General features: G+C 33.8%; 1 protein-coding gene across 1 annotated transcript; it reads left to right on the top strand.

Annotated features, from left to right (window-relative positions):
• Positions 1-969: 969 nt before the first annotated feature.
• On the top strand, positions 970-13,248 carry LOC127849290 (uncharacterized). The gene is made up of 6 exons (XM_052382010.1): positions 970-983; positions 5,992-6,182; positions 6,520-6,629; positions 6,825-6,898; positions 11,521-11,694; positions 12,760-13,248. Exons 1-6 carry the CDS (start codon positions 970-972, stop codon positions 12,992-12,994), a joined length of 798 nt encoding a protein of 265 aa, XP_052237970.1. The 3' UTR covers positions 12,995-13,248.
• The last annotated feature ends 56 nt before the right edge of the window (positions 13,249-13,304 follow it).

Here is a 13,304-nt window from a genome sequence, read left to right as displayed (position 1 = left end):
ATATGGTGTCCGCCTTTATTTTTTCTCTTGCACATTATTTTAATAAGCGCACGTCGTTTATTTGTAATTTGACTGTGCGGCAGCGTACTATATTAGGTTGAGAAATCGTATTTAATGAAATGGAATGAAATGTTATTGCTATTTCAATTTCCAATGTAACTTGCGATGGATAATTAATTGACAAAAATATGTTTACTATTTTATTAAACGTTGTCGATGCGATATATTGATACACATTTAGAAAATTATAATCTACATGGTACAGAACAATGGATTTCTATTATAAAATTTAGTTTTATAAAAATCAAGTAATAACTCTTCATTTTTCCATTCAACTTGAAAGTATCTGTCTGCCTTTAAAGTTGTGTATAATTTTGTGCAATCAGTTTCAAAGCACAATTTCTGCCATGCACTTAACACATTACTAGACGACGGGATGAGATTTTTAGGTCCTCTGCGACAGAGGTTTCCAAAATGTTTACCCTTTCTGATGTTAATGTTTTTGTAATAACGCAACCGTTCGATTGATTATAAAATTGGAATCCGCACATTATCAAGTATTTGGACGTGTCTCCAAGACATTATGATTGTGGGTAGTAACGTTGTAATTTTAAAAACAATATATCTAATAGGTTAATTGTATTTAGAGTAAATTAGTGGGGTTTGACATCGCGAAAACTGTGTGTTTGAGTTTATTAATATTCTTATAATGAAATATTCGAATGGGAATAATGAAAATATGCATGTGCAAACTATTCGTATGTCTTCATCGTCAGGTTGTTATTTAAAGGTATAGTTATTTCACGTTATGCGCATAATATACGAGCCTTCATTTGTTTTCGTAAACCCAGTTTAGATGTTCATCCAACATACACTCTTCAAAATTATATTAAGATTGAAACACACTAGAATAAAACAGGAAAAACGTGTTTTACTATGCGCTAGTCTTTCACGCAAGACAAAATATCAATGGCCGATAAAATGTAGGTAAACATAGCAAACAACATAAAAATAACAACAACTAGCTGCTTACACCTTCGAACTTTTCACCCAAAGCACTGCTGGCCTAAACCATTTAAAGTTCATACCGAATCTCACATTAAGGACAGGTGTAGTCACAAAACAATCTCATGTTAAACAAAATTAGCACCATATCATTGCAATTTAAATCAATCATCATTAAAAGATAATATTTAGTACTTGAGGTACTTTATGGGTGTTAGACCCTTTTAAAAAGCACTGATCGTTCAAATACGATGCCGCCTACTTTTATAAGTTTAATGCTTCATTATATATTGTATGCATTGAACAGAATTGTATCGGGAAGTGGTCACATGCCTTTAACAAAAGACTAGGCGATAGCGACTAGACCTTAGGTCTCTCTTTATAATGTTCTGGAGGTTCATTATGTATAGAAATTATTTTAAATGCTAGCGGTTCATATTGTTGGTGATAACATTTTAAAATGCATCAAAAGTCTCTTTTAACGTAACGATGATACATTTATAGAGCCTTGACATTTTTGTGGATTAGGACACGTTTGTCGATTCACCATTTGCATATACTCTTGCTCAGTAGTTTAACAAGATATTTATACCTTTACAATTGGTAAATAGCATCAGTATAATCAAGAAGATCTGAGAACAGGGTGAGGAATTTTTTCGCGCTTGTCAAATCATTCATTCGGGCTTATTGTCTGGATCATTTCGTAGATTAAAAAAAAATCAATGGTTGGACAAGACAGCTTTGCCGAAAAAGGTGTAAACCTAAAATAGTAAAATCGTGCACATACGGAAGTTTAATACAATGTCGTTGTGAACGAACTACGATTCAGCAAACGTATGCACCATCAACTCTTAAAAAACTATCGCGGAAGAAATCATTATGCAAAGAGCGCCTGTCATTAAATAATTGTTTCATTGACGAGAGCGTAGTAAAATAATTTTCTTTTGCGTGATTGTCGCGCTTATGTATCGATGGAAGTTGAGTTATAAATGCATGTGTGCGACGTTTTCACGCGTTACAGCGTATGGACAAAACAATACTATTAAATATGCGATGGCGAAAAACTCAAGAATTGTCTGGGAATAATTATGATTTAAATCGCTAAACATTTTCACAAATAACGTGTATCAAATTATGTCATTGGTATGTGTTATGGTGTACAAGCAATGATTGTGAAATCAGAGGGGCAAGGATAATTAAAAATAACATCTTATATCGCAATTATATTAATCTGTTCATGAGAATATCAGTGCCCAATCACTCACAATTAAAAAGGTTGCGTGAAAGTGATCTTATGGAAAAGTATTTTACCGTAACCAGTTTTAACCACTTTGATTGTTTACGGCAGTAATGGTATGTGATGAGATATATTAGAAGTCTACCGTTGCAGTTTTAGCCAGTTCGCTCGGTTACACCAGTAATGATAAGTGATAAGATACAATACTATTTTACAGTTTCAGTTTGTTTTACCATTTCGGTCGGTTACGTCAGTAATGATAAGTTATCTGACAGAATTGTATTTTAACGTCGCAGTTTCAACCAGTTCTATTGTGTTTGTCAGTTATGATAAGTGATCGTATAGAAAAGTATTTTACAGTTACAGTTTTAACCAGTTCGCTTGGTTACGTCAGTAATGATAATTAGCCAGTGCATGTTTCCAAATAAACCTACAGAATAAATATAACTTTAATTTGATAAAAATGCTTACACTTCTTTGATATTGTTATTTCAATAGAATAATTTTAAGTCATCCAAGCTTCTTAGAATTGAAGCATTTTTTTAGACTGATGGTAATTAAAAAAAATGTAAAAGTAAAAATTAACATTGACTATTGCGTCCGGTTTTATAGCAAACCATTTATAATGTGAGAGTTAATTGATGATGACTTAACTGCTTTACTTTAAATATTATTGTATTAGCAAGAAACATGTCGGGCATTGCTTTTATGAGCGATGGAACTAAATTCTAGTCTATGCCTTCGATTATCTACATTGATTAACACACCAATAATCGCCGGGGTGTTGATTAGCATACCTGTTTGCTAGAGATACATATTTGCATATAAAATATGCGTGCAATTGGATTATGTCAGATATTGCACTGGATATCGATTTGTTTAGAACCGTGTAGCATATTCACACATGTAATTGTCTGGATTGTAGAAAAAGGGATGAAAAGACAGTATAGTCCTTTTATCCATGTTTAAATTTGTGTTGGCGGTGTGTAACATTGTGTTAAAACAAGATTAAAGATTGAAAAGATTAAATACGGTACAGGGCCTGACCTGAGATTTAAACCCAGGACCCATTGAAGAAAAGCCAGGGCGCTATCGCTTATCTAAGCAGTCCTTTAAATGTGGATGGTTGTTTAAAGTCTTTGTCGGTAATACACTTTTTTAACCAACGATAAAAAGAGTTATAAACGCTTTATAATAATTCCGATTAGGATAAATGATCATAAACATAAGATGATTATAAATAAATGAACATATATTTGTTAAATGCATCATAACATTGGAGCTACTTTGCCTTTTGATTGACTTTTGTTAATTGACTATATTAATTCATTTTTTATGTTTTCATATCTGACGGAAAACAGGCGAAAACAAAAGGTAGGCATAAAAAAGGTTAATTATAATTATTCAGTACGTTTTTAAATAGAAGAAGCGCTGTGATTTCTAATTTACATAAAACAATTGTTTGTACAATAATTACTGCTTCAATACAAATACTGAGTGTGTTTTTTTTATCACAACGATATCCGAACATTTACCAGTATTTATGTGCCTTTAACCTTTCGTGAAATCATCATACGAAAGTTTTGCTCCGCCGTTTCGCGCCAATAATGATGTCATGGATATTTTGTGAAGTGATGTTTGTTGAAGTGCAAGGACATTTTATGCAGTTTCCTGACCAAAGGAACACGCGAATATTGTCTGGTCTTGGCGTCCGGTTGATCTATCAACGAGCGATGTTTCCATTTTCTTGTTTCCATGCCTTAAATTAATCCATACATTTTCCCATTATCGGAAAAGAATCACGCAATTTCACTTTCATTTCATTTTAACATCGACTTTTAAGAAGTTTGTCGTTTGCCGACAATGCATATTTTTTTTAAAGAAACTTTTACAGAAATAATAGGTGTGCTTCATTATTTAAAATGGTTCGAATAAGCCGCATATAAGGTAACTGATACAATCGTTTGTAGTAATATTTTAGAAAATCTGAAATGCAGCATTTGATTTTCTGTTTTTCATCTCACATGTAATATCCCCATGGTAAATTGCAGCCAAAGTCTAAGAAAAAAACAACAACAAAATACCGAAAATTAAGAATTCTCAGGCATTCCAAGTAGCCAACACTAAATTTATTTTCCCCGATTTATTAAAAACCATTTAATTGCGAAATCCGCTCCTCTGAAACCTTAATATTCTAAAAGTAAGACTTATTAGGTACACAGTTATATTGAAATGCATTTTATATACAATAATGATATGAAAATAGATGAAACAACAGGAATGAGAAAATTAAAGCACACTTATGTTTTTATCTCCTCTCAGAAAATCAGAAAAATACCAATATCCAGTCGTAAGTCATTAAAAAAAATAGAAATAAAGAAAGAAGAAAAATACAAAGTGTGTGCATAGACATGTCCTCTGATAGTTCAGGTTGATTAAATAAACAATATACATTCAGTAAAAGAGTATATATCTTTAAAACATAGTAACATATATATAAAGGCATGCAAATGTCATCAGTATTGAATTGCATCGTTGATCGAAGAAAATTTGGTTTCATCGCACAATTGTTAAATTGTAGATTCACCTGCACCGGTACCCACGTTTGCACCAAGTAATATTTCATTACCATGTTGCATTTGAGACGTTGCATTAGACGTTGCTTAATTTATTTAACATGTCGTTATTATAAACAACTATAATAAACTGCTTACAAGTATAGGTAACATGTAGCACATGAATAATTTTGTAAACAAAATCAATCTTGCTTGAAATAGTTACGTTGATCAGTTCACATTGCTCACCTACGTATTACTATTCAAAAGAACATTTTCCATAGTGAATAGTTCAATTGTGCAAACGAATGTTTAAATATGTGAATATGATGGATAGTTCATAGTCAGCTTATATCGAAACAAACGATTTGTGTACATGGTATTTACATATATCAGGAAGTTATTACCCACAAAAACGCTTGAATTCAAGACACGTGTTCTATAATGTATAAGACGGGTAGAATTATGATTTTCGAAATAAATAGACGTGTTCACATGGTTTGAATACAAAAATGTCATTAAATGTATTCATTAACAACACTATCCTATTTGAAATAGCCCTAAATAAGTATGATAGCAAACAAAAAAGTTGATTAAAATATTCCCCCCCCCCGGAAGTCGAACCCGGCGCTAACCAATGTTAAAGCGGATGCTTTACCTCTACTCCACAGATGAATTGCATTTGAGAGGTTAATATTAGAACACATATCTTGTTTTTATTTTGACCACATAATCGTAATTTTACTCACATACTCGAAGACCGTTCTTAGTAAAGGAAACGTGCAAAATAAGGCGCTATAACACGAAGTTTACAACACTAAACTATTTGTACAGCGTTGTAATTATTGATGTTTAGCATGGTAAAGTGATAATCTAAAAAGTGTATTAACATTTCGCCGCCGGAATTAAAAATGACCATCCACTGCATCACATTTTGTTTACACTTCTATAGTCCTGTTACTTTACATATTTACTTGTGGCGTAAAAGTTGCTATGTAACGTCGTACTGTAATCCTCTTAAATGTTATTATATTGTGGCACAGGTGCGAAGTTGTTAACAATATACTTTATTCTCTGAAAACACATTTACTTTCATGAGATAAATAACTTTACCGATATATGGCCATCTTGGTCCTCTTTTAAAATTAATAAATACACTTATATCATTAATGAAGTATGTGTGTTCTAAATTAGAGCACAGGATCCTGGGAAAAGTGCGTTTGAAATTTTAAGGCGTGATAAAGTGGTCACCAAGACCATACGGAAGGACCTGCATGACGGGAGACTCATCGAACTTACCAATGACATGATTGAGGAGTTGAAGAGTCCGGGGTTTAGTGACAACCCGGAATGGCTTAGGGGAGCATTTGGTAAAGTGTATATATGTAAGTATGGAATACCTCACCAATACATCTATTAAATAATATAAGTAGAGATAAAAAAATAACTCTAAACTATTGGCATCACGGGGGATCACTGTGATAGTATTTCTTTTTACAATCTTATAACAAACGACTGACCGACGGACTGACAGCTTGATTTAAATATACCCTTCACAAATTTCGCCTTCGATTGTATATCGAGAAATGTCGTTTAAATAGACAATCGGCGTTAAATTTGTTTTATTGAGATGTCATTTTAATGCCGTATGTATACTAAAAGAGGATCAAGATGATCGGTTACGTTAATGGGAACTCAGATTTGACCCCTTATTTTTTTAAGCAAAAGAAGAGGTGCCTGGATTTAATGTACGAGTTTTACTAAAAGAAATTAATTTGAAGCAGATGCAACAATATTATGATACGGAATGCATACTCGAAACAATCACGAACGTAAGTCTGATTTGCAAAATTGGTGGTACTGCATTCTACTAGCAAATATTGTATTGCGTTAATTTACACATGATTTCCTCATGAAATAAACATTTCATAACATTAAATATATATTTGTGATACATGATCATGTTTGAATCACGTTGTACTTAAATCACCATGGTTTTCATGTGGCATGCATTTACTATCGTGCAGGAAAAAAATGCGGCGCGATTAAAGCATTTCGGTATTGTTCCACTGCTGGGTTATCACGATGACCATTACAATCAGTAAGTTTTATCTTTCTGTGTCTCTCGGGTTAATCTCGCAAAGCTATCGTTGACATATATGATTCTGTTTCGCCAATTCAATTGATATTTCGTCAGGGGAAAAGTGTCATGGTCAATTGTTCGGTTTCCAAAAACAAATTCAATTACTTTATAACACATGGAAATATTATGATATAAATAATGTGCATATATCTTCTATTGTGTTCACACTTTAAAAGCGTGGGGATATTGTATTGATCTCCGCTGCCTGTCCTTCTGTCCTGGCCACTATCTCCTCCTACACTATTAGCACTAGAACCTTGAAACTTACACACATGGTAGCTATAAGCATATGTGCTACAGTGCAATATTTGGAATTTTGATCTGATCCCTAGATCAAAAGTAATGGGGGTATATAATATGGTAAAAGGAGGAAATTTTCACACATTTTACTAACAGTATGCGACTCACATGCTACTAACTTTTGACCCTGGGGTCAGATCAAAATTCCAAATACTGTACCGTCGCACATATGCTCATAGCTACCATGTTTGTAAGTTTCAAGGTTCTAGTTCTAATAGTGTAGGAGGAGATAGTGGCCGACCACGCGCACCAAAAATTTTGTTTTAACATAACTTCTTCATTTATTCACCAATTGACTTCAAATTAAGATAGCGCACCTGTAATGGGCACCTTTCCAAACATAATTTTATGTATTATTTTCTTAATAAGCATCATTTCACTGAACTACATGCATATTCTTAGGTAGGCTTTCCATGCTTTAAAAAAAATATACTGATTTTTTAACAAAACATCCCAACGCTCGGCTTTTTCTAGTTTATTTGCATCCCTGAGGTATATAAAAGTTCCATAATTCATCCAGATTTCCAAATATGGGCATGCAGTTGGTGTGTACATATGCGGTTAAGGTGTTTAAAGTTTAAATAAGATGAAATAAGTATTCTTTTACATACATTTATTTTTTATGACTTGTTATCTATGGAAGAGCGCCAAGAAATGTAAATGATTTCAGCCAAGTAGATATTGGGTTGGTTAAAAACAAAGTGTCATAACATTCAAAATGGTATCATTTAAGTCATATTTTGAACTTCGTTTTTATATATACACTATATACATAAAATTACAAAGAAATAGACATATTTAACGTTTACTTTTTGAAATAAAAATAAAAATGCAACATGCATGATTCGTATTTTCAGCAGTAAATCACGCAATTTAGCCATAGCGTTGTTTTAATTAAAAAATTGAAGAATGTGCATAACAATTGCAATATATTTCATGTTAAACTAATGAGTATGAATGAAAGCAGTATTATTAATCTATCGAAAGTAATTATTTTTAGCATACAAACATATCTGATTCTATTAACTGTAACTGAAGAGGCTATATCGACAGACGCTGAAGTACAAACATTTTCACAATTCAAGCCAATATATATGTATTATCTACTATGTCAAAAGCTTCTATTAATAGCACATTTTATAAAGGAGTTTCCTTATGTTAGATAAATAAAGGATATGTGTTTGTTTTGAGTGAATATTAAACATTAATATGAACATTTTGTACTTCGATGCAAAGCTTGGTTTATACAGGTAGATATTGCAATTTTTGTGTTATTGCTGGAAACCCGGACTACTATTTAACAATAAACATAGCTTATATGCTATACTAAATCAAATTACGTTAGAAAAGAAAAAAAAAAACGCGTCGCAAAATGTATGCGTTGTCGGCAGAATTCGAACCTGCGCGGGAAGATCCCAAACGATTTCTAGTCTATCGCCTTAACAACTCGGCCACGACAACCTCTTATTAGTACGTCCTTAAATTAGATATTAATAAGTAAACAGGTAAAAAGACTCCTCGATCTTCGAAAAAATCGCGGGAAATCATTACAGATGCGCTACCTTAATACTGAACATCTCTTATGACAGCATGGTCTATCTCGACCATCCTTGTCCACATTACCCAGCTGAGGGCCATTGATAAAGGTAAAGGGAGCCTGGTTCCCGTCCTCTTTCAAATTTATCGAGAGGTCCAAGGGTTGAACTTCCCCGTACCCCCAATTTTGTTTTCGTACACAAAATTGTTCGTACCCAATTTTTTTTCGTACACATTTTTTTTTTGTTCCCAAATTTTTTCAGGTACTCACATTTTTTTACGTACCCCACTTTCCCCGTACACCCAAATGTTTTTCGTACCCAATTTTTTTTCGTACACATTTTTTTTTAGTAACCACCCTTTTTTAGTACCCAATTGTTTTTCGTACTCAAATTTTTTTCCGTACCTAAATTTTTTTCGTACACAAATTTTTTTTCGTACCCACCTTTTTTTCGTACCAAATTTTTTTCTCGTATCCACATTTTTTTTGTATCCAATTTTTTTGTACCCACATTTTTTTTCGTACCCACATTTTTTTCGTACCCATTTTTTTTCGTACTCAAATTTTTTTCGTACCCAATTTGTTTTCGTACTCAAAATTTTCGTACCCACATAAACTTGTGCTTATGTATATAAACTTAAATTGATGCTTTTATATCCATCCTCTTCAAAAGCATCGTCAGTATTTTGATTCTCATTTGTCATTGATTATCCCCACGCTCCGAATTGGAGCGGGGGATTATGTGGTTATCTCCGCCGTCTGTCCGTCCGTCCGTTCGTCCTGGCCATAATCTCCTCCTACACTATTAGCACTAGAACCTTGAAACTTAAAACACACGGTAGCTATGAGCATATGTGCGACAATGCACTATTTGGAATTTTGATCTGACCCCTGGGTCAAAAGTTATGGGGGTTGGGATGGCGCCGGGTCAGAGATTTTCACTCATTTTTTAAGGTTATTTTACATTTACTTCTTCATTTCTCTACCGATTTACTTCAAATTGATACTGAACATCTCTTATGACCATACGGTCAATCTTAACTATGCATGGCCCCATTACCAACCCTGGGGCGCCCCGCCAACATAGACCCCGCCCACCCAAACTTTTGTTTTAACATAACTTCTTCATTTATTCACCAACTGACTTCAAATTAATACTGAACATCTCTTCTGACAACACGGTCTATCTCGACCATCCATGTCAACATTACCCACCACAGGGCTCAGCCCACATAGGCCACATCCACCCAAATTGCCTTTTACAATAACTTCTTAATTTCTACACCGATTCACTTCTAATTGATACTGAACTTCTCGTATGACAATACGGTCAATTTCAACAATGCATGGCCCCATTACAAACCCTGGGGCGCCCCGCCGACATGGACCACGCCCACCCACAATGTTGTTTTAACATAACTTCTTCATTTATTCACCAATTGACTTCAAATTAATACTGAACATCTCTTATGACAACGCGGTCTATATCGACCCCATCCATGTCCACATTTCGCACCCCGGGGCCCCACCAACATAGGTCTTGCCCATCCAAAATTGCCTTTTAATATAACATCTATGCGGCGTGGGGATACGCGTCGGTCTCTGCCGCGCCACTTCTAATTAAAATTGCAGAAACAATTTATCTCAAAGAAAAAATTAGAAAGTAAAATGATATCATGTATATATATTACTGTCAGTCCTCCATAAGGTTTGCTAATGATTTATCTTAGTAGCATTCAGGTATGAGGACTTTTGTTTATATATGAAGCAAATTATTAGTAATTATTCCCGCTTATGTGATGCTACTTCACGCATATATATCTTACTTACACAAACAGCCTCCTCATTTGGGACTGACCACTTACTAGATTTCAATCAAATTTACTCGCCACCATTATATAAAAATAGGCAGAGCGTCGTAATAGCTAATGAGATAACTTGATGGGTCGGAAGTGACTTAATCGTAAATGCCAAAAGGTTGCCGCGTTGTCATAACAATTGAAATCGGATAAAACTATTATATTTAGCTTTATATGGAGAGACCTTCAAGCCAGATTTCACTCATATTTTGAAGATGACGCATTAGGCCATGCTAAAACATAATAAATTAATCTTAAACGCCGCAGTCCAACTTAAGAAGATTAACTGACAGTGGCATATTGCGATAAATCTTTACTTCACCTAGGTTATTAAAATCTTGATACAGGGCCTAACTTTTAGTGGATTGCAGATGGGTTGTTTTGGGGTAACTGTTACTTGTTATATACAAACTTTATTGCATAATAACTGGACATCAATTTCAGATATTTTACGGAACTCCATTCATATGTAACTTATATGTTACATCAATTTGGATTAAGCGTGGTGTTGGTGGGTCAATGTCAGTGTTATTTAAATAATGTTCAGCGGAATGATACATTTCGTTGAAAAGGGGATAAAATGAACGTCCACGTGTGTTTTGTTGTGTTTGTTGTTAAAACGTTACATCAGTTCATTAATTTTTATTATTGCCGCGTTTTGTGCTTTAAAACACTTACACAAATAAATGACCGTAGTAACCACAGAAATGTGGTCAAATGATTTAATGGTTAGTGAAACGACTCATTGAAGTCTGACAAAAATATCATAGTACTTAATTCTACTGTGGTATAACATTTGCGATTCTGGTATTTCAATTCATAATAAATAATCCGGAGATAATCGATTAATCATGCATTTAAATCTTAACCATATTTTGTTCCAGAAAGTACTACTTTTTATCACCATATTTTGAAAATGGAGACTTATTTGAAGCCATATCAAAAGACAGAATGCTTAATAAAACTACGCAAATCCTCCTGAGCTGGGATATCAGATTGAAAATAATGTACCAGGTCTCCTGTGCTATAGATTTCATGCATACTGGCAACATATTCCGGTGAGTCCAATTTTGACAAGGAAAACCGTTTGTAAGCAAAATAACAACATCCCACGCGTATGCTGATTAAATACATGCACAATTTGATGACTATTATACGCAAACTTCAACAAAGAAACGTTGCAAGGAAAAACAATTAATATGTCATTATGCGAGCTTAAGATGACTGTTTTTTGAAATTTACTACCGGTGAACAGTTACACCGGAAACTACTTAACATTAATTTATGATAAAAATTACGTTGCAAATCATAATCGATGATTAAACTCTCCTTTTCAAAATATGCACCTGTTATGTAATCACCCCCCGCGAACCAAATAAGAATGACATTCATGCATCTGTCTGTAGAAACGTGACGTGTTTCAAAGGTTTTCGCAAAGGCGCATGTTTTTACAATGCACAGACAGATTAAGTCAACCATGATGGCTCAAGGTCATGATAACGATGGTCAAATAATCGGTTTTATTGCTTACCACTCGCCCTATATTTTCGAAAGATTGTCATGATACTACTCTCAAATGTTGATGTCACTGGCTGAAATTCAGGGCAACACCTGAAGGTCATCTAATAAAACCTTAAGTTCATGTTTGCTACATATCTCACTCGCCGTTTGAATGCTATTAATGAAATATTTAAGTATCTATTTCGTATCCGTTCTTTGGCTATAGAAGTCTTCAAACAAAACATAACTCCAATTGTTAGGTACTTACGAAGATGTGCGCACTAAAAGGTTATATTAAAAACATTCATTCGTTCGTGTCCATTGAAGAGTACCTAATTTTACAATTTAACGATTTTTAATGAAACGTTTCTCAATTAACTCATATCAGCTGATTTAGCTGTCTTTTAGACTGCCCTTTTTACTTATAGTTGTGCGACGAGATCCACTTTTGTTCTTTAATAGTTATGAAATAGAAAGCGTCGACTTAGAGGCAAAGATTGTAAACGTTAACTCAGATATTCGTGTCTTGTTTTTCATGGATGTGTAATGCATTGCCAAACAAATAACATATATATTATTAAGATTTTAGTATAACCCGCATAACCACTTGTTTATTTATGCAGGGGAACAATATTGCACCTGGACATAAAATCCAAAAGCATTGTTTTGGATACACATTTCAATGCTCGGTTGATCGATTTTGATTTCGCTCGAGAATTGAGAGAAGGCGAAGATTGTTTAGAGGTTGAATCTTTTCCTGCGTATCAGTTAACGTTTACGAAACAAATAGACTATCGGAGCTTTGGATCGGGCAAGTATTTTGTCTTCAAGCCGCTATGCAATAAATATATAAAGTAAAATATATCGTATAATACGGGCTTTGAATATTGACCATTACAATACAACTCATGCAAGTAAAATGATTTGTTAGAATTGCAAACATTTTGCGAATAACGTTAATTGTTACCTTAATTAACTAGGTTGTTAACGTAATAGAACATCCTAGATATTGGGTTTGGGAATAGCAGGTGAGCTGGTCGTTAAACAGGTTGTTTTATGAAAATTAAATTCTACCAAAAATAGAAAGACGGCTCCTCTTAATAATTCCTTTTTTTGATGGAGATATTGCAGTGATAGTTTCTATGTAGATCTCTCATATGCGAACTAA

The sequence above is a fragment of the Dreissena polymorpha genome, chromosome 10 (genome assembly GCF_020536995.1).
Source record: "Dreissena polymorpha isolate Duluth1 chromosome 10, UMN_Dpol_1.0, whole genome shotgun sequence".
Taxonomy (NCBI): domain Eukaryota; kingdom Metazoa; phylum Mollusca; class Bivalvia; order Myida; family Dreissenidae; genus Dreissena; species Dreissena polymorpha.
This window is presented reverse-complemented; position numbering and strand designations above follow the sequence as displayed.

Bases quoted from the DNA above. Each gene is read 5' to 3' on its own strand.
- LOC127849290 (XM_052382010.1), top strand. The intron at 6,630-6,824 runs GTAAGTCTGATT...ACTATCGTGCAG, and splicing joins TACTCGAAACAATCACGAAC to GAAAAAAATGCGGCGCGATT. The intron at 6,899-11,520 runs GTAAGTTTTATC...ATTTTGTTCCAG, and splicing joins CACGATGACCATTACAATCA to AAAGTACTACTTTTTATCAC.